Source organism: Pseudophryne corroboree, chromosome 12, assembly GCF_028390025.1.
Source record: "Pseudophryne corroboree isolate aPseCor3 chromosome 12, aPseCor3.hap2, whole genome shotgun sequence".
NCBI lineage: Eukaryota > Metazoa > Chordata > Amphibia > Anura > Myobatrachidae > Pseudophryne > Pseudophryne corroboree.
Window position 1 is genome coordinate 64832538 of NC_086455.1, and position 22974 is coordinate 64855511.

Here is a 22974-nt window from a genome sequence, read left to right on the forward strand (position 1 = left end):
GGAACCCTGTAGAACTTTGTATACAGGGAACTTTACAGAACTTTGTATACAAGGAACCCTGCAGAAATTTGTATACAGGGAACTTTACAGAACTTTGTATAGAGGGAACCCTACAGAACTTTGTATGTAGGGAACCCTGTGGAAATCCATGACTCAGCATAAGTATCAAGTGCACTCAGGGTCGTAACTACTGTAGGTGTGTGCCAGTGGTGCCTTGCACAAAGCGCAACTGCACTGTGGGCGCACCATCTGGCAGCGCCACCTGCACAACCTCTCTCTCTCACTGCCTCCCGCTGGCCGCTGCAGTGCTGCTCTGTGTGTGGTGTGCGCTCAGTTCCTCGGCTGCTGAGCGCACCCACAACCTGCACCAAAGTAGCGCCTTCTCACTGGGCACGATCAGATGCTCTGCCTACGTCCCCCCTGCAGTGTCCAGGGAGAGACGTGATGATGTCTTTCCTAGCTGACTCCCACAGTGCCCTGCGCCGCGAGGAGCCGCAGCGTTCGGGTGGGCAGTCAGGGGAGGACAGTGGAAGCATTCAGTCCAGGTCAGCTCACACTTACTACTGTAGCCGCAGCCCAGCCTGCAGCTTCCCATCCCTCACTAGGCTCCGCCGCTGGTCTTCCCCTGTTTGTCTACAGCGTTTGGGTGGGAGGAATGTAAGTATAAAATCAATCTCTCACTCCCTGCCCCCGCGCCCCCCCCCCCTCCACCAGGGTAATGTGTAAAAGGGGGCTCCACCTGGAATCATGTGTAAAAGGGGGCTCTACCTGGAATCATGTGTAAAAGGGGACTCTACCTGCTGTACTGTGTATGTAAAAGGAGGCTCTACCTGCCGTAATGTGTAAAAGTGGACTCTACCTGCCGTACTGTGTAAAAGGGGACTCTACCTGGAGTAATGTGTAAAAGGGCCTCTACCTGGCGTAATGTGTAAAAGGAGGCTCTACCTGTAGTTATGTGTAAAAGGGGGATCTACCCGATGTAATGTGTATAAGTGCTGCTACTGTGCGGCGTAATTTGAATAATGGAGACTATTGTGCAGCGTAATATGATTTGGTATTATTTTGTGACCACGCCCCCTTACCCATGAGGTCACGCCCCTATAATTTGCATGCACTAGCCCTATTTTGAATAAATGGGGGGGGGGGGGGGGGGGACCAATTCACTATCTGGCACAGGGCACCAAAATGTCTAGTTTCGGCCCTGAGTGCACTTATCATACTTTGCTAATAATATTGTACTTAGGACACTGGGTTGTTGCTGCAGTCTGCACTCACAATATGGGGTCTTGCTTTGGAGAAGTTAGTATTAACACTTTTTAACACAATTTTTTCTTTCTACTTCACAGCTGAGAATACTGCAGTGGTTAATAAGACCACTATCCAAGCGATATCAGTCACCTGTTGCTGGGGCGAGGTGGTCGGTGAGAGGGTCTCTGTGTCCAGTTGGCAGCAGCTGTTGATTCTGCATTGACGTTGGGGGCTAGCTTCTGATGGCTGTGGGCAGTTGGTTGGCTGGTGCTATTCTCAGTGAGACTTTGCTCAATGGCCATCTGTATCAGTTCTTCCTCACTCATGCTGCTGTACAGACTGTACTCCTCCGAGCCCAGAGTGCACTGAGGCGCTTGTGAGCTGGAAACCTGCGTCGCCATGTTTACCTCTTTGTACTATAAGGTGAGAGAAAGAGACGTCTTCAATTAAAAAAAAAAAACTTGATACTCAGACATGTGCAGAATCTTTAAACATAATTTCCAAGCACATTTAGCACAGATGCATCTAAGCCAGGGGTGGGGAACCTCAGGCCCGTGGGCCGTATAAGGCCCGCAAAGCCACTTGATCTGGCCCTCACAGGCTCACCTAACCAAGGGAGATGCTGGGCGCCCACTGAGATTTTGTTACTAGCGGGCGCCTGGCTTCTTCCCCTCAGCAGAAGCCGGAGGTAGGAGCTCACTCCTGAGCTACGGCTTCCGGCTCTGGCAGTGTGCCTGTGCGGTGCTATGGGAGAGATGTCATGACGTCTCTCCCATAGTTCTGAGGAGCAGGCAGCCAGGCAGAGGGCAAGGGTCTGGAAGCAGGAGCGGGGCTGGTGAGTATTGTGTTTTTTCTTTCTTTTAATGTGTGTGTGTAAGCGGCGCTACTAGGGGTCATATCTAATGGGGGCATATCTACTGGGGTCAGGCTAATTTTTAAGTTGATAATTTTTGTATGGCCCCCGAAGGATTTTATAATTATCCAAATGGCCCTTGGTAGAAAAAAGGTTCCCCACCCCTGATCTAAGCACATATACAGTAAACATGGGTAAATGTAATACCTCTGATATCCCCTGGAAATAAAGGACATGTGATAGCTATAGATTCCAGCTGAGAGAAAAACCACCATTCCCACTTAGAAAAACACAACACACAATTTATCAAATAGCAGCAACAGAAGCTTGCCAGAGTAGCCAGGAGTCCCTGTGATATTGGCTGGCAACAGTAAGAGGACTATGGGGGTAATTCAGAGTTGATCGCAGCAGCAAATTTGTTAGCTGTTGGTCAAAACCATGTGCACTGCAGGGGGGGGGGGGGGGGGGGGCAGATATCACATGTGCAGAGAGAGTTAGATTTGGGTGGGTTATTTTGTTTCTGTGCAGGGTAAATACTGGCTGCTTTATTTTTACACTGCAATTTAGATTTCAGTTTGAGCACACCCCACCCAAATCTAACTCTCTCTGCACATGTTATGTGTGCCCCCCCCCCCCCCCTGCAGTGCACATGGTTTTGACCGACTGCTAATAAATTTGCTGCTGCGATCAACTCTGAATTAGGCCCTGTGGGCCTAAGCCAGAGATGGTTGTAAATGCAAAGATATTTGCAATGAGACACACACCGGAGGCGTCTGGGATCCGCTGCTTGCTTACGAAGATGCAGACATCAGGCGCACAACGGTCGATAATTGACATTCTCAGTAACCGTACTGCATTGAGATCACAGTCGTAAGATGTAATACGCCCCGAAACAGTTGCCACTCCCCTGTTACCTCCCACAAATACTCCCCGTCACTCACATTGCACATAAATCCTCACTGCAACCACCATTGTAGCACATGTGCAGTGTGACTTATATGTATACGCAGCTGCAGAAGGTTGCTACAATCATCCACATTACGTCCATCTCTGAATCACCGCCTATGGGCCTAATTCTGAGTTGATCGCAGCAGCAAATTTGTTAGCAGTTGGGCAAAACCATGTGCACTGCAGGGGGGGACAAATACAACATGTGCAGAGAGAGTTAGATTTGGGTGGGGAGTGTTCAAACTGAAATCTAAATTGCAGTGTAAAAATAAAGCAGCCAGTATTTACCCTGCACAGAAACAAAATAACCCACCCAAATCTAACTCTCTCTGCAAATGATATATCTGCCCCCCCCCCCCCCCTGCAGTGCACATGGTTTTGCCCAATTGCTAACAAACTTGCTGCTGCGATCAACTCAGAATTACCCCCTCTATACGATAGGATAGTGCATGCCTGGATTTAGACTTCCATTTCCACTTTCACGCAACACTAATAATCAACTGAAACAATCTAGAATTAATTGTTATATATAGAAAAAAAATATTTTGTGATTTTCTTCACTTACATTAAATATTTGGACCCCCCTCTAGAAACCCACTGCCTGGAACAAAGTGGATTTGTTCTGGGTGCAGGAGAGCCTCCCCTTGCTCTGCAAGAACCTAAAGTATCTTGAAAGAATGAGCATTATTTTAAATTGAAGCATACAGCCTCAATTAGCAGTACTAACTATATGACATGAGTGGGCGGGAGTAATTAGGAGTCATTATCCCATTTGTTATTACTGACAAAAGTAGCACAATGACATATGATAATGATAAGTATCAACCTCTCCATGTAGTCACTGGAATGCTATGAATTATAATACCATAAACACATATATTAGAAGTCCACATCCATGATTACATAATAGCATTACATAAGAGAATTCTACACATTGCTGACATAACGTGAGTGTGTTACTATGCACATTATTGGGTCTACAAAGCAAACTGGGCACACAACAAAAATAGTGTGGGTTTGCACAAAGACACCCCACATCCAGGACATACTTTCTCCGTACTTTCTCCACCCATCGGATTGCACCAACTTTTGTTCCTTGATTTCTGATTCTCTGCAAAGCTGGCAACACACTCTGGCAGGAATCTAGGCGCGCTGGCACAAATCGCATAGCGCAGTCCCAATTCAGAGGTTTTTGCACTGTGTCTTTCCCGTTTTGCTCCTCATAATAACCCCAAGTCACTTTGAATAAAGTTAATGATGACATACAAATGCCTCACCACTAGATGGCGATGTGCGTCAATTCCACGCTGTGCTGAGCGGGGGGAGAGATGTGTGCTGAGCTGTTCGCTCAGCACACATCTCTCCCCGCATCGACCCGTCTATATGGGCCTGAAAGTTTAGCTTAATTTATGTATCTAATTATAAAACAGAGGGGACTGCATTAGAACTGGCACATTTATATGTTTTTAAGTTTTTATTTAGATAGAAGGGTGATAAAATGTGTCCCATTTGGAAAACAAATCTGTACATCCTCCAACAAAGCAGGGAATGCCCCATGAGTGCACCTTCTGCAGTCCTATAGCTCATCTAAGTAATCTCATTCCCAACATGAAATCTTGTGTACAGGGGCTGTCCTCCTCTGTCGTGGCATAGCAGATTCCACATGTGTGCATGTCTCCAGGAAAATGGTGCCTTCGCTATGTTAACTTTCTCCACACTGAGCATGTACAAATCTCCTGGAAAATGGTGGCTGTGTCATTTTCCTGGTGATTTCTGCATTGTTGACCCAAGACTCAGGAAAGGTGAGTATGATGCATAGGTGCAGGGTGTGCACCGTTGGTACTGCACATCCCTTCACTCATTATAGAAACGGGTCTGGGACTCCAGGTCGACAACAAAAAGGTCGACACACCTTAGGCCGACGCCGATTGGTCGACACACCTTATGTCGACATGGACAAAAGGTCGACAGGAAAAAGGTCGACATGGAAAAAGGTCGACATGACTTTTTTTATGTGTTTTTGGTGTCGTTTTCTTCGTAGAGTGACCGGGAACCCCAATTAGTGCACCGCGTCCCCTCGCATGGCTCGCTTCGCTCGCCATGCTTCGGGCATGGTGCCTCCGCTTTGCTCGGCACAGATTACCGTTTCAATCGTAGTCCACGTGGATCGTTAAGTATGAAAAGGTTCCAAAAAATTGTGAAAAACTCATGTCGACCTTTTTCCATGTCGACCTTGTTCCTGTCAACCTTTTGTCCATGTTGACCTTTTGTCCATGTCGACCTAAGGTGTGTCGACCAATTGGCGTCGACCTAAGGTGTGTCGACCTTTTTGTTGTCGACCTGGAGTCCGGATACCATAGAAACTGTATGCCACAGCTTGTGTGTCCAATCTAGAAATAGCCCATGGTTTCCAACCATCAATATTTTTGGCCCTATTGTGAGGGTTTTGCCATTCGATTATGATGGTTGCCACCATCGCTTGCTTTGTTCCAATGTTTGGCCATGTAATATGCCACAAAGAGAAATGCAGGCTCAGCAGCATTGTTCCTTAGTGCCTGAGCAAACTAGCTCACTCATTATCGCATGGGCACAAGGATACCATCACTGCGTAGAAAGAAACCATGGTGACATACCATAATTAGGCATGTGAGGATGGCCTTTTTAGTTCAATCAGTTGCCAGCAAAGAGCATCCCAACATCACCTAGCTGCTGCCATGAAACAGTGCCCACCAGCAGATGCCACCACCATTGCTCACAAATCTATGCACTTTCCAGTTTGCGCTAATACATACCCTCCAACATGACCCATTCCATTAGGTACAAAGGGAATTCCATCAGCTCCAATATGTACATTAACAGTTAGAAGCTGATTGGCTGGTGCGTTTATCACCTTGCACATATCACTGGTTTATCACTTCCTTATGCCTTCTCTAGGTTAATACATCTGCCCCTTAAAATGCTCTGTCCCTGGACTTCCTTGCCAGTGGCAGTTACAGAGGTGAGGCTGCAGCACAGTACAACATTCAAATAGGGGAGCCACACCAACTGTCACCCCAAACACTGGCAAACATTGCCGTCCAGGGCTCAATGGAAGTTGGTGTGGTTCCCGTTTGAATTTTGGACTGTGCTGCAGCCTCACCTCTGTAACCCCCACTGGCAAGGAAGTCCAGAAACTGAGTATTTTGTACCCAATGGAACGGGTCATGTTGGTGGGTATGCTAATATATAGCATAGTAACATGCAATGTTCCATTCTTTACACACTCATAAATGAGTCATTAGTGACATAAGAACAAAAATAGGTATTAAAAAGTTCAAATTTTACAATCATTATTATGATAAGGGCAACATATCATTAGATGTATAGCATCCTGAGAATTCTTGTCTAACAACAGCCAGGAAGGCAGCTGCAGCATTCCTAAGCTTTACCTCAGTGCCATGTTAAGTAAACTCAATGAGGTAAATTTACTAAAGCTTCTAAAAATGAAAAGTGGTGATATTGCCCATAGCAACCAATCAGATTCTGTCCATCATTTACTCTATTGCACCCTAGAAAATGATAGACTGAATCTGATTGGTTGCTATGGGCAACATCACCACTTTTCAATTTTAGAAGCTTTAGTAAATATATCCCAAATGTGGCATAAACGGGGTAGTACGGCTAGTGTACAGCACTGAGGTCATGGGTTCGATTCCCACCATGGCCCTAACTGTGTGGAGTTTGTATACTCTCCCCGTACTTGCGTGGGTTTTCCTTCGGGTTCTCCGGTTTCCTCCCACAATCCAAAAATATACTAGTAGGTTAATTGGCTCCCAACAAAATGAACCCTAAGGTGAATGTGTGTGCGTGTACATGTGGTAGGGAATATAGATTGTAAACTCCACTGGGGCAGGGACTTGCCAAATATTCTCTGTAAAGCGCTGCAGGATATGTTTGCGCTATATACATAACTGGTAATAATAATGATAATAATAAATTTCATATATAGTAAGTATATGGGTCTACTCAGTCCCAATTTATGTTGCAACAGGTCCATTTAACTAATAAAAAGGGGAATTAATTTCCCGAAACATTGTTTTATTTTTTTTATTTACAGAATATATCATTGCATATCTCCAAATAGCACAGATGTCGGTGGAACAGTGCAGATTTGTGGGACATTGCTATGAACTAATGAGGGCAACATTGAGTACAATGAGGTAGATTTTTGGTAGTTTGGGGTGGGGAATGTTTTGGCCTGATTTTACACTATAAATGCTAGAAGTAGAACATTGGGGGTCATTCCGAGTTGATCGCTAGCGGCACTTCTGCGCATGCGTATGCGGCACAATGCGCACGCGCAACGTACTATTACAACGAACGATGTAGTTTCACACAGGGTCTAGCGATGCTTTTCAGTCGCACTGGCTGCCGTAGAGTGATTGACATGAAGTGGGCGTTTCTGGGTGTCAACTGACCGTTTTCAGAGAGTATTTGGAAAAACGCAGGCGTGCCAGAAAAAAACGCAGGCGTGACTGGGCGAACGCAGGGCGTGTTTGTGACGTCAAAACAGGAACTGAATGGTCTGAAGTGAGTAGGTTTTGAGCTACTCTGAAACTGCACGAAAAAACTTTGCAGCCGCTCTGCGATCCTTTCGTTCGCACTTCTGCTAAGCTAAAATACACTCCCAGTGGGAGGCGGCATAGCGTTTGCACGGCTGCTAAAAACTGCTAGCGAGTGATCAACTCGGAATGACCACCATTGTTATTTAGAGATTGCATTCATGCATATAATAATATATTGATGTATAATAATCTGTTTATGAAACAGCACTTTATAAAGCTCAGATAATTTTATACATTAGCATCATGATTCCCAATCTAGAAGCACGTGGAACTTTCCTTGTAAACACGTCTCCTCATGATCCATCTGTCTGTCCTGACACCTCCATCAATCATGGTTGGGCATTAGCTATTCATTATGAGGAAACACCGGTCAGATTTCAGCACGTTCATATGACCCTGGCACAGCGCGATGTCTGATCCGTTACATAAATATCTTCCTGCATAAGTAAGATGAGCTAATGGCTAACTCACCATTGCTGAAGGCAGGCTAGCAAACTGGGCCTGTTACACACCAAACCACAGTGGTGCATTTATAAAATTGTATTTGGATTTGTTTAAGTCACTGTATAAAAACGAGATTTATGGTAAGAACTTACCTTTGTTAAATCTCTTTCTGCGAGGTACACTGGGCTCCACAAGGATTGGACAATGGGGTGTAGAGTAGGATCTTGATCCGAGGCACCAACAGGCTCAAAGCTTTGACTGTTCCCAGAATGCACAGCGCCGCCTCCTCTATAATCCCGCCTCCCTGCACAGGAGCTCAGTTTTTAGTTAACCAGCCCAATGCAGTAGCAGGAAAAGAGACGACAACGGTCAGTAGCCACATACACCACACTCTCACGACAAGAGAAGTGTCAGCGGCTAATGCCATACCAACCCAAAGAAGCTAAGTGCGTCAGGGTGGGCGCCTTGTGGAGCCCAGTGTACCTCGCAGAAAGAGATTTTACAAAGGTAAGTTCTTACCATAAATCTCGTTTTCTGCTGCGGGGAACACTGGGCTCCACAAGGATTGGACAATGGGGATGTCCTAAAGCAGTTCCTTATGGGAGGGGACGCACTGTAGCGGGCACAAGAACCCAGCGTCCAAAGGAAGCATCCTGGGAAGCGGCAGTATCGAAGGCATAGAACCTTATGAACGTGTTCCTGGAGGACCACGTAGCCGCCTTGCACAATTGTTCAAGGGTCGCACCACGTTGGGCCGCCCAAGAAGGTCCAACAGACCGCGTAGAATGGGCCGTAATGTGAGCAGGAGCTGACAGACCAGCCTTCACATAAGCATGTGCAATCCCCATTCAAATCCATCTGGCCAGGGTCTGCTTGTGAGCAGGCCAGCCACGTTTGTGAAATCCAAACAAAACAAAGAGAGAATCAGATTTTCGAATAGAAGCAGTTCTCTTCACGTAGATACGGAGAGCCCGTACCACATCCAAAGACCGCTCTTTGGGAGGCAAATCAGGAGAGACAAAGGCCGGAACTACAATCTCCTGTTTAAGGTGGAACGAAGAAACCACCTTAGGTAAATATCCGGGACGAGTCCGAAGAACCGCCCAGTCACGGTGAAAAATCAGATATGGGGAACTACAAGACAAGGCACCCAGATCCGACACTCTTCTAGCAGAGGCAATAGCCAGCAAGAACACCACCTTAAGGGAAAGCCACTTAAGGTCAGCTGAACCCAGGGGTTCAAACGGAGGCTCCTGCAACGCCTCCAAAACCACGACAAGTCCCAAGGAGCCACAGGCGGGACATAGGGATGTTGGATACGCAACACACCCTGAGTGAAAGTATGAACATCAGGTAAAGTCGCAATTTTTCTCTGAAACCACACCGACAAGGCCGAAATATGAACCTTGAGGGAGGCCAGACGCAGGCCTAAATCTAGGCCCTGCTGCAGAAAAGCCAAAAGTTTGGCTGTACTAAACTTGGAAGCGTCATAATTATTAGATGCGCACCAAACAAAGTAGGAATGCCAGACCCTATAGTAAATCCGACCAGAAGCCGGTTTCCGGGCCTGCAACATAGTTTGAATGACCTCTTCAGAAAAACCCTTAGCCCTTAAGACGGAAGCTTCAAGAGCCACGCCGTCAAAGACAGCTGGGCTAGGTCCTGGTAGACACAGGGGCCCTGAACGAGGAGGTCTGGGCATTGTGGAAGCAGAAGTGGACGCTCTGACGATAGGCCTTGCAGGTCTGAGAACCAGGGCCGTTTGGGCCACGCCGGAGCTATGAGAAGCAGATTTCCTTTTTCTTGCTTGAACTTCCGAATTACCCTGGGCAGGAGTGACACCGGAGGGAACACGTACGGCAACCGAAACCTCCACGGCACCGCCAGCGCATCCACGAATGCTGCTTGAGGATCCCTTGTCCTTGCTCCGAAGACCGGAACCTTGTGATTGTGTCGAGACGCCATCAGATCTACATCTGGAAGACCCCACTTTTCCACTAGGAGTTGAAACACTTCTGGATGGAGGCTCCACTCGCCGGCATGCACGTCCTGACGACTGAGAAAGTCCGCTTCCCAATTCAGGACTCCCGGAATGAATATTGCCGATATGGCCGGTAGATGGCGTTCCGCCCAACGTAGAATCCGTGAGACTTCCTTCATTGCCAAACGGCTTAGAGTGCCGCCTTGATATGTAAGCCACTGTGGTGGCGTTGTCCGACTGTATTTGAACGGGACGGTTCTGAATTAAATGCTGGGCCAGGTTCAACGCATTGAAGACCGCCCGCAATTCCAGAATGTTGATCGAGAGGAGAGATTCCTCCTTGGTCCACCGACCCTGAAGGGAGTGTTGCTCCAGCACCGCGCCCCAACCTCTTAGACTGGCATCTGTCGTCAACAGGACCCAGTTGGATATCCAGAAGGGACGGCCCCTGCGCAACTGTTGGTCCCGGAGCCACCAAAGTAGCGACAGACGGACCTCCGGAGTCAATGAGATCATGTGAGACCTGATCCGGTGAGGCTGGCCGTCCCACTTGGCTAGAATCAGCCTCTGGAGGGGGCGAGAATGGAATTGAGCATACTCCACCATGTCGAATGCTGAGACCATGAGGCCCAGCACCTGCATCGCTGAATGTATCGACACTTGCGGACGAGAAAGGAAGCAACGAATCCTGTCCTGAAGCTTCAGGACTTTCTCCTGAGACAAGAACAACTGCTGGTTGTGAGTGTCCAATAGCGCTCCCAGGTGCACCATGCTCTGAGCAGGGACCAGGGAGGATTTCTTCCAGTTGATGAGCCACCCGTGGGCTTGTAGAAACCGGACCGTCATATCCAGATGACACAGGAGAAGTTCTGGGGAATTTGCCAGGATTAACAAGTCGTCCAGGTACGGCAGTATCCTGACCCCTTGGCGGCGGAGTACCATCATCATCACCGCCATTACTTTGGTGAAAACTCGCGGAGCCGTTGTTAAACCAAAAGGTAACGCCCGAAACTGGTAATGAAGGTTGCCAATAGCGAACCTCAGGTATTGCTGATGAGACGCTGCTATAGGAATATGCAGGTAAGTATCCTGTATTTCCAGGGAGACCATGTAGTCCCCAGGTTCCAAGGCCAGAACTATAGAGCGAAGGGTTTCCTGTATCCAGGAGGGTCTGTACCACCGAATGCAGAGTGTTTGCCTTTGTCTGGTCCGACGAGACGTATGTCTGGCAAAATCGATGAGGGGGTCGGTTTTTGAAGGCTATGGCGTAACCTCGAGTGACGACTTCCCGTACCCAGGCATCTGAAGTGGTCTTCAACCATTCCTGTGTATACCCTAGAAGCTGGCCCCCCACCCTGGGACATGGGGCAGGCTTATTGGTCTTGGAAGCTGGCTGACGGGCAGCCCAGGCTCTTTGGGCTTCGGCTTACCAGGTTTGGAAGTGCGGGCCTGCTTGTGGTACGCCTGACCTTTTGCTTAACCTGAAGGGCGAAAGGACGTACCTTTAGCCTTCGACACAGAAGGAGCGGTATGAGGTAGACAGGCAGTTTTGGCAGTAGCCAAGTCAGCCACTATCTTATTTAAGTCCTCCCCAAACAGAATATCTCCCTTGAAAGGGAGTACCTCCAGGGTTTTTCTAGAGTCCAGATCCACAGACCAGGATCTCAGCCACAATATCCGGCGAGCCAGGACTGACGTAGTAGAGGCCTTGGCTGCTAGGATACCGGCATCCGAAGCCGCCTCTTTAATATAGCGAGAAGCTGTGACAATATATGACAAGCATTGTCTAGCATGGTCAGAGGAGATTTCAGTATCTAACTCCAAGGCCCACGCTTCAATAGCCTCGGCAGCCCATGTAGCTGCAATAGTGGGCCTTTGCGCAGCACCCGTGAGGGTGTAAATCGCTTTCAGACAACCCTCCACACGCTTATCTGTAGGCTCTTTTAGAGACGTGACGGTAGTGACAGGCAGAGCTGAGGAAACCACCATCCTGGCCACATGTGAGTCCACTGGAGGAGGCGTTTCCCAATTCTTAGACAGCTCTGGCGCGAGGGGATAGCGAGCCAGCATCTTCTTGTGAGGCACAAACTTCGTACCCGGGTTTTCCCAGGGTTCCTGACGTATATCCACTTGGTGGTCAGAGTGAGGTAAAACTTGTTTAACCACCTTCTGACGCTTGAACCTACCTGGTTTCTTAGGAGGGACGGATGGCTCAGGATCATCCGTAATCTGTAGAATTAACTTAATAGCCTCCAAAATATCAGGAACATCCACATGTGAACTACCCTCCCCATCAGCCGTATCTGAGTCAGAACCTGTGGGGTCAGTATACGTGCCGTCTTCATGAGACGAGGTGTCAGTGACAGCAGTGGATTGTGAGGAAACAAGCGCTCGCTTAGAGGACCCCTTGGACTTAGGCGAGCGATGGTCAGACTTTTTAGTAGTCAGGGACTGGTTCAACTTCTTTAACGGAGCAGATAAATCGTCCGCCCACGGCGGGTTAGCTGCAGGGACCACATACGGTTGTACCGGCATTGGGGGTCCCATAGGGGGTGTTAGTTTATGAACTAGCGTATGCAGAAGCGTGGAAAAAGCGGCCCACGGTGGGTCAGTATGTGCCTCCGTTGCCGCAGTCCCACTGGGGGGCATGGAGCCCCCAGAACCAGAGCCCACAGCTGCTATATTCTCCTCATATGGGTCTGTGGTTTCAGCAACACCGGCAGTGTGTTCAGCCCCAGAACCGTTCCCTCAGAAGCAGACATGATATAACTTACAGTATGAGGTAACACAGTACAATTATCAGCAGCACTATATCTCTAAACCCAAACCCCTGCGCAGTGTAGTCAGCACCAGCAGAGATAAAGGAGAGATATGGTGACTAAATCACAGAGAAAAATACGTAATACATTATATCTTTGTGAAAATCCTATATTAGATAACACCTGACTCACCAAGCCCCCTCAGGTTATAGAATATAGGGATAGCAGGTTGAGTGAAAGACACGAAATGGACACCACTCAGCTATCAAATGCACACACAGATAGTCACAGTTTGTACAATGCAGAGGTTATTACTGACAATAATACTGCACTGGACTAGCTTACACAGCTATATAACAAATGATATAACAGTACACAGTAAGAACTGGATGTATGTCACAGGGTAATTGTACTAGAAAACCCTGACTAAGTGCACTCTTTCTTACTAACACTGACTAAAAAAGGCAGGTAGAATACTTAAGTGTCATGTAAAGTCACAGCACTGACAACCAGGCGGCTTTACATAGGAGGATTTGCCCAAGCAGTCCCAGGAACAGTGAGCTGAGGGATAATGGCGCCGCAGACACTGACAGGGAGTGAGGAAAAGACAGATATGCAGCTCCAGGGCGGGGACACTTGCTAGAAATGGTGCCCTGGGGCTGGGGGAGAGGCTTCAGGTCTAAGCCTTATCCCCTCTGCTGGCAAAACCACCGGGTACTGTGGGCGATATAAGAATTGGTTTAGAGAGAAAACCTGACCTGCGCTCATGCCCTGGTGATCTAGGGGGATCGCCTGTATCCACAGTGTCCACAGCCAGCGCGCGCGGCCCGCCTCCCACTGACCGCGCCGGATCGCGATAAAGACCGGGTCCCGCAAGCGGGACCCACTTTCCACCTCCCGAAGCGCGGCCATGCAATCCTGGAGAGCCCCAGCCGTGTGTGTCTAACGTGAAGAAAACCGGAGCCTCCGCTGTAGGTACCCGGCAACCAGGGCTCGGGAGTGCACAGCGCCGCTGGGGAGAGCTGGAGCTGCAGCAGTGAATGTCACAAGACATTTACCACCGCTGCTGCCCTTGAAGTCTTCACTTTTTACCTCATAAAAAGCTTTTCTTAGGGCTGCCTGGAGCAGCCCCTCTGTTCAGTGCCTGCTTACTGCAGCAGCAACTTACAAAACTGAGGTCCTGTGCAGGGAGGCGGGGTTATAGAGGAGGCGGCGCTGTACATTCTGGGAACAGTCAAAGCTTTGAGCCTGTTGGTGCCTCGGATCAAGATCCTACTCTACACCCCATTGTCCAATCCTTGTGGAGCCCAGTTTACCCCGCAGCAGAAAGAGATCTATAGATCTACACTAAAAAGGTCTACAGTCAATAGGGCGATGACTAATGGTCAACATGCATTAGGTCGACAGGGTCAAAAGATCAACATGGTCATTAGATCGACATGTAAATGATCAACAGATCTTATGGTTGACAGGTAGAAAATGTTGACGTAGTACAATAATTGACAGTGAAAATGACACCCCAAAAATAAAAATAATGCTGTGTCAACCTTTTCTGTGTCGACCATTTTCAAAGTCCACATTTTTATGTGTCAACCTTTTGTACCGGCCAACCTTTTCATGTGTCAACCTAATGACCATGCCGACCTTTTTCGTCTCTGTTGATCTTTGCACTGTCGACCATTTGGTGTTGACCTATTGATTGTAGACCATGTTACTGTAGATCTATTGAACCGAAACCCAGTGTGAAAGGGGTATGTCCCGGGTCTGACCCGGGATGGAACCGTGTTCCAAATCCTGGGACGGACCAGGCACTTTGGTGGAAAAGGGGTATAAACAAATAAATAGTGAAACATTTCAGTAGTTCGTCAGAATTAGAAATATTTGAGATAAGTATGAGCTTGGTGAGGAGAGATAATTTCCTATACACATAGGAGACTTCTGGCCATAATCCCATGAATGGACGAGGCTTCTGGCCTCTTTTCAGTCTGACTCTGAAATGGACAATAACAGAAAACGATATGATCCTCCGTAGATATATATCAGACATCATGAGGGAGAATTGCTGTCGGTATGCCGGGTGTCGGGATTCCGGCGCCGGTATACTGTGCGCCGGTATCCCGACATTCGGCATACTGAATACCACCCCTGTCATGGTATGGAAACCTTTACATTTATGAATGTCACAAGTGGCTCTTCTATATAAGAATCATTTTCATAACAGAAATGTTCGGGTTTATCTAAGATTTTTTTTTTTTTTTTTACTTTTAGAATGCTGCTTAATCTCTCTGCTCCAATTCACATGCTCTGCCAAATCATATTCTGAATGAGTCGGATAACCAACTAAAAAATAAGCATTTCTACAGCAAGTTGCTGGACAGCTGGTGTATTACTACTAAATTACATGACGCTGCATAACAGGGGTTCAGTATACCGTCGGACACAATAACGACAGTCATAATCCCGACAGCCATTGGCCTTCAGTCAAAATACCGACACGGTCAAAATACCGACATTCATTATGCCGACATGTTCAAAATGCTGATATAGTCAGAATACCGACATTTGAAATGCCGACATGTCAAAATACCGACATGCATTTCAAAGGAATTTTTGCCCAACTGCTACCCCATAGCAGCAACACAACAGATGATGACATAACACTACACATTGTAGCTTTACACACTTCATTATATACACTGGAATGATAGGAAGACATTGTCCTAGGTACAGTAGCTGTGTCTCGGTCCTCAAGGCAATCCCTAACAGTCCATGTTTTAAGGATATCCATGATTAAAAACAGACGGTTAAATCCATGGTACTAAAATAGGTCACCTGTGCTTGTGCATGGATAGCTCTGTAACCTGGACTGTTAGTAAATACCTTCCTTTGCAAGTACCTGTTACCTATCTAATGCCTTCTGTACATGTGCCGTGATGATAGCATTATTCCATCAATTACCTGATTGTATTTCAGTGAGCTGGGAAGGCAGATCCCATTTGTGGGGGTTCACCACCTGCAGCGTGCCTCTCCAGCCCTCTCTGCAGAAGATTGCCTGTGTTTTTCCCAGGGACCTGTCTCTGGAAGTTTCAGTGTATTTCTGGAGCAGCACATGATCAGAAGTGACAAGCCAAACCTTACTGTGCCCATGTATCTCAGATTTCCAGTGCAGTGATTGCTGAACACATCTCTCCCAGACACACCGCTCTGCAGAGCAGATCCTGCAGCTGGCTGGCTGGCACAGGGGGTTAAACCTCCCATTGCATCACTGTTTATCTGCCCTGAGCAGTAGGCCATATATGGACAAGTAACTGGGAATCTTTCACTGATATTAGTGTATTGTCCGCAGATGCAGGAACCTGTGGGAAATCAGAATTAATAGCAACTCCTGACTACAGTTGATGATCTTGGCAAACTACCAATAATGTCATTCTCCATTTTTATTCTACAAAGCTGTGGAGGGAGCAGGATAGGGACAAAGATGGAAAAAAACTAGAAGTCAGTGCCTTAAAGAGGGCTGTGTGACCGACACAGTCATAACTAGGGATATGCAAGCGGGGCTGATGCCTAGGGCGCAGAGCCCTGGAAGAGGCACTGTCGCTGCCCCACGGCACTTGCATTTGGCTTGTGGGGTGCCTGGCACTGCTGCAGAGCTGCCCGAAGCACTCGTCAGCCTGTACAGCCGTCTAAGGACATTCCAGGTAGTGCTATGCTTTCTAGTGTCGGCTGCACCGCCCCCTTGGTGTGATGTCAATGGCCTTACGTGTTTGGGGGCGGGCTAGCACCAGCACTGGAGAATGGGTTAGGTCAGGGACCTCAACTCCAGTGCCTAAGTATCCCCAACAGGCCATGTTTTGTGGATTTCTTTAATGATGCACAGCTGAGTTCATCTATTTTGTTGGTTAATTATCCCACCTGCTTCCACAGATAGAAATCCTCATAACATAACCTGTTGGGGATACTTGAGGGATGAGACTGGGAAACACTGTGTTAAGATCGGTATATCATACTTGCCTAGTTTACTTACCTCCTCTCCGGGAGAAGCCCAGACAGCAGGTGCAGCTGGCAGCTTTGGGGGTGGGGCCGTGCTCTCATGTCACTAAGCCCCGTCCCCTTTGTAGCAAAATACTGTGATTCGCGGATTCATAGGCGGGGAGGCGGGGGGGGGGGGCTGTGGTATTGTTATGTGATCTGCGACAGGGAAGTGGGTGGGATGCAGGAGATCCGCCTACTATTCTAAGGGTGAAGGGGCTACCTGAAAAAAACAAGTCAAGAGAGTTGTCACGATCCGGGTATCTGGACGCCATTACTTACCCTTCAGATGCCTCCTAAGGCTGGCTCAGCGTTCCAGGACCGGATCCCATCTGTTATACTGATGTCCACATTCCTGCCTCCTCTCCTGTCACTCTGAGACGCGGTCACCGCAGCGCCTGTTACATCCGGAATGGCGTCTCCCGCGGCCTCCGCTGTGCCCGCGTGGTTAAATGTGCACTTATCAGTCTGGCGTCTCCTGTCTCCTGTGGCCGGCGCCGCCATTACTGTTTTAATTCCCACATGGATTACAAACCAAACTTCCCTCCAAGTGTCTGCATGGGCGCAGCCATCTTGGATTCTGTCATCTGTTCATTTCCACCAATCTACTGTTTGCAATGTTAATCTGCATAATTGCCTAGCCAATCCCTTCCTTGCTGCAGGTATAAGTAATCTGTGCCTGAGCAAGGAAGGCGTCAGTGCTTTGGTTGTCAAACCTAGTTCCAGTTTGTCTCCCTCCTGTGGTTGTTTTCCAGGTTCCAGCTCCTATCTCCACACTTCCACTAAAGAGACCCGCACCAGCATTTCCACCTGCGGTGTAGCCTGACTCTCCTATCCATTTGGACTCATCTGCTTCCAGCCACAGATCCACCTGCTTACAGCATCCAGCTTCCAGCAGAGGTCAGCTCTTCTTAAAGTGCCGGTACCCTTTTCTGCAGATTACCATTCATCTTTGGTTATTATTTCACCGCTCTCAAGCTCCACACATCATTCCATATTTCATCGCTCTCAAGCTACATTTATTATTTAACTGGTTCCAGCCAGTATTCACTCCGTGTCAACATCAGTCTGGTTTCAGCCAGTATCCACAGCAGCCGTTTTACCCACAGCAGCCCAGCTTTTCCTGGAACACCAGCTGGTACGATCCTGGGCTATTTCCATTGCTACAGTCGGGCCTGGTAAGGACTTTCCACCTAGAAGATTATTAAGAACTATCTCATACTACCAGAGCCCTGTGGTCCTTGCCACCCTGTAGTACCCAGGAACTGTATTATTTCCCTGCTGAGTTTTATGTTTTCTTATTTGCTGCTGTGTTACGGAGTATGTCATAATAAACATCATTGACTTTTATCCTGGTTGTCGTGGTCACGCCTTCGGGCAGTTATTCTACATGTTACTTACATGTCTAGGGGTCTGATACAACCTCCAAGGTTCCGTTACATCTCAGCCCCTACAACTGAGGCTGCCTCCCGTCAGCTCAGGCCCTCAGTTGTGACAGTAAGCACTGACCATATGAATCCAGCCTGAGACCAGGATCAAGCGGCCAGGCCGATGCAAGAACTGGCAGCCCGACTTGAACATCAGGAGGCTGCACAGGGCCATATCGTCCGCTGTCTCCAGGATCTCTCTACTCGGCTGGATGGAATTCAGACAACCCTCCGTGGATCAGGCGCGTCCAGTGCGTCAACCACAGTGACTCCAGCTATAACCCCACCCACCTTACCCATTTCTGCTCCCCGTCTTCATCTGCCAACGCCAGCAAAATTTGACGGATCTCCAAGATTCTGCAGGGGATTTCTCAACCAGTGTGAAATTCATTTTGAGCTACAACCTGGCAATTTTCCCAGTGACCGTACTAAAATTGCCTACATTATCTCTCTTCTCAGTGGCTCAGCCCTTGATTGGGCATCACCGTTATGGGAGAGGTCCGACACCCTGCTATCCTCCTACACTGCATTCGTGTCAACATTCAGGCGTATCTTCGACGAGCCAGGCCGGGTAACTTCAGCTTCATCTGAGATTCTCCGTTTACGCCAGGGATCACGTACTGTAGGACAATATCTTATACAGTTCCAGATCCTGGCATCCGAACTGGCATGGAACGACGAGGCCCTGTATGCTGCATTTTGGCATGGCTTATCTGAGCGTATTAAAGATGAGTTAGCTACCAGAGACTTACCTTCCAAGTTAGATGAGCTAATCTCACTCTGCACGAAAGTTGATTTACGTTTCAGAGAGAGAGCAACTGAGCGTGGAAGATCTGCTCCAAAATCTTCTGCTCCTCGCCAACTGTCACCATCTAAAGACGAGCCCATGCAAATTGGCCGTTCCCGTTTAACTCCTGCTGAGCGCCGAAGACGTCTCTCTGAGTCTCTTTGTCTTTATTGTGCAGCTCCGTCTCACACCATTAATGCCTGTCCCAAACGTCCGGGAAACTCCAAATCCTAGCTCGCCAAGGAGAGGGCCGGCTAGGAGTAATGATCTCCTCTCCATCTCCTCATGATTGTAATCTCCCAGTCTCGCTTCAAGTTGCTCAACGTTATCGGAACGTCATTGCCCTCCTTGATTCCGGAGCAGCTGGGAACTTTATTTCCGAAGCCTATGTTAAACGGTGGTCCCTACCCACCGAGAGACTTCCTTCGTCCATCTCCTTAACTGCCGTGGATGGCAGCAAGATTTTTGATGCAGTTATTTCCCTAAGGACTCTACCAGTTCGTCTGAGAGTGGGAGTTCTTCATTCCGAATTTATTTCTTTTTTAGTGATTCCAAGAGCCACACATCCTGTGGTCCTGGGCCTTCCATGGCTCCGTCTTCACAATCCATCTATTGATTGGACGACTACGCAGATTCTGGCATGGGGTCCCTCCTGTGCTGCGACATGTTTGTTTAAAGTATTGCCTGTCTGTTCTTCCTCCCCCAGGTCGTCTGATGTTCCACCTCCTCCATATCAAGATTTCACGGATGTGTTCAGTAAAGCTTCTGCTGATATCCTTCCTCCTCATAGAGAATGGGACTGCCCGATTGATCTCGTTCCAGGGAAGGTTCCACCTCGAGGCCGAACTTACCCGTTGTCTCTGCCTGAGACGCATTCTATGGAGGAATACATTAAAGAGAACCTAGCAAAGGGGTTCATTCGACCTTCCTCTTCTCCAGCCGGCGCAGGCTTCTTTTTCGTAAAGAAAAAAGATGGTGGTCTGCGGCCGTGCATCGACTACAGAGGTCTGAACGACATTACCATCAAGAACCGCTATCCACTACCCCTGATTACTGAGCTCTTTGATAGAGTTAGCGGAGCTACCATCTTCACAAAGCTGGACTTGAGAGGTGCATACAATCTCATCCGGATCCGTGAGGGTGACGAGTGGAAGACCGCCTTTAACACCCGTGACGGACATTATGAGTACCTCGTCATGCCCTTCGGATTGAGCAATGCTCCAGCTGTCTTCCAGCATTTTGTCAATGAGATCTTCAGAGACATTCTATACCGTCATGTCGTGGTCTATTTAGATGATATCCTCATTTTTGCCAACAATTTAGAGGAACATCGTTTTTGGGTAAAAGAGGTTCTGTCCCGTCTCCGTGTCAATCATCTCTATTGCAAATTAGAGAAATGCGTCTTTGAAGTCAAGTCCATTCCGTTTCTAGGTTACATTGTGTCCGGTTCCGGACTAGAGATGGATCCTGAGAAACTACAAGCAATCCAGAATTGGCCGATACCCTTAACCCTCAAAGGGGTCCAGAGGTTCTTAGGGTTCGCCAATTATTACAGAAAGTTTATACGAGACTTTTCCACCATTGTGGCGCCTATTACTGCTTTAACTAAGAAGGGTGCTAACCCGTCCAAGTGGTCTGAAGAAGCTACGCAAGCTTTCCATCTCTTAAAACAACGGTTCATCTCTGCACCAGTTCTGAAACAGCCCGACATCGACTCTCCTTTCATCTTAGAGGTGGATGCCTCCTCCGTTGGAGTAGGAGCGGTGTTATCTCAGAGGGCTAAAGATGGCCATTTACATCCTTGCAGTTTCTTCTCCCGGAAGTTCTCCCCAGCGGAGCGCAACTATGCCATTGGCGACCAGGAGTTGCTAGCCCTCAAGCTCGCTCTAGAGGAGTGGAGATATCTGTTGGAGGGAGCTTCTCATTCAATCACCATACTTACAGACCACAAGAACCTTTTATATCTGAAAGGCGCACAATGTCTCAACCCTCGTCAGGCCAGATGGGCACTTTTCTTTTCCAGGTTCGACTTTAAACTCCAGTTCTGTCCGGGTTCTCAGAATCGCAAGGCCGATGCCCTTTCCCGCTCATGGGAGCAAGAAAATTAGTCAGAATCTTCAGACAAGCATCCTATTATCAATCCGTTGGCATTCTCCACGGTAGGGATGGACTCTACGCCCCCACTAGGGAAAAGTTTTGTGAAGCCGGTACTAAGGAAGAAGCTCATGCATTGGGCCCATGCTTCCCGTTTTGCCGGACATACAGGTATCCAAAAAACCCTGGAGTTTATCTCTAGGTCCTATTGGTGGCCAACTCTGAAAAAGGACGTCACTGAGTTTATTGCATCTTGCCCAAAGTGTGCCCAACATAAAGTAGCCCGCCAGTCGCCTGCGGGGCAACTGGTTCCACTGTCCGTTCCCCGTCGACCATGGACCCATCTGTCGATGGATTTCATTTCAGACTTACCCATGTGCAACAAGTTCAATACCATCTGGGTGGTAGTTGACCGGTTCACCAAGATGGCACACTTCATTCCTCTCACCGGTCTTCCGTCAGCTTCCAAGTTGGCTCAAGTGTTCATACAAGAGATCTTCCGACTCCACGGTCTGCCTGAGGAAATTATCTCAGATCGAGGAGTTCAATTCACAGCCAAATTCTGGCGAAGTCTATGTCAAGTCCTCCAAGTCAAACTAAAGTTTTCCACGGCTTACCATCCTCAGACCAATGGTCAAACTGAGAGGGTGAATCAGGACTTGGAGGCCTTCCTCCGCATCTATGTGTCTTCCTCTCAAGATGACTGGGTTCAATTACTTCCCTGGGCCGAGTTCTGTCATAACAATCAGTATCATTCCTCATCTTCTTCAACACCATTCTTCACCAACTTTGGATTCCACCCTAAAGTCCCTGAATTCCAACCGCTCCCAGCAACTTCTGTTCCAGCAGTGGATATCACCTTGCATCAGTTTGCAAACAACTGGAAGAGTGTACGAGCAGCTCTGCTCAAGGCATCGTTCAGGTATAAGAAGTTTGCGGACAAGAAGCGTAGAGCGGTTCCTGCTCTCAAGGTGGGTGATCGGGTATGGTTATCCACGAAGAATTTGAGGTTAAGAGTTCCCAGTATGAAGTTTGCACCTCGCTATATTGGTCCTTTCAAAATTGAGCAAGTCATCAATCCTGTTGCTTACAGACTTCAGTTACCTCCCTTCTTAAAAATACCCAGGACATTCCATGTTTCCCTGTTGAAACCGCTGATCCTGAATCGGTTTCATTCCTCACTTCCTCCAACTCCGAAAGTCCAAACTCAACGAGGCGTTGAGTATGAAGTGGCCAAGATCCTGGACTCACGTCACCGTTACGGTCAACTACAGTATCTTATTGACTGGAAGGGTTACGGCCCTGAGGAACGCTCATGGACTAATGCTTCTGATGTCCATGCTCCTGCCTTCGTCCGGAGATTCCATTCCAAGTTTCCTCAAAAGCCAAAGAAGTGTCCTGGGGCCACTCCTAAAGGGGGGGGTGCTGTCACGATCCGGGTATCTGGACGCCATTACTTACCCTTCAGATGCCTCCTAAGGCTGGCTCAGCGTTCCAGGACCGGATCCCATCTGTTATACTGATGTCCACATTCCTGCCTCCTCTCTTGTCACTCTGAGACGCGGTCACCGCAGCGCCTGTTACATCCGGAATGGCGTCTCCCGCGGCCTCCGCCACTGTTCCTGAGTTGCTACATGCAGAATGTCAGAGTGGTGATTACGTCAGCCGCGGCCTCCGCTGTGCCCGCGTGGTTAAATGTGCACTTATCAGTCTGGCGTCTCCTGTCCCCTGTGGCCGGTGCCGCCATTACTGTTTTAATTCCCACATGAATTACAAACCAAACTTCCCTCCAAGTGTCTG

At 48.2% G+C, this 22974-nt stretch overlaps 1 protein-coding gene across 5 annotated transcripts in view; it reads right to left on the reverse strand.

The window, feature by feature from the left end:
* Window positions 1–22974, reverse strand: part of ASB2 (ankyrin repeat and SOCS box containing 2) — a 206270-nt gene that overhangs the window by 150564 nt on the left and 32732 nt on the right. For 3 of the 5 annotated variants that reach the window (XR_010190455.1, XR_010190454.1, XM_063947582.1), the window contains exon 2: window positions 1399–1664. Coding sequence is in view for 3 of the 5 variants with exons in the window: in XM_063947582.1 (XP_063803652.1) it covers window positions 1399–1664 (266 nt within the window). In the remaining 2 variants the exon portion in view is untranslated. Of the gene's footprint in view, window positions 1–1398; window positions 1665–3614; window positions 3636–15795; window positions 16013–22974 lie in introns of those variants that run through there. The other 2 variants (XM_063947583.1, XM_063947584.1) reach the window with 2 other exon arrangements.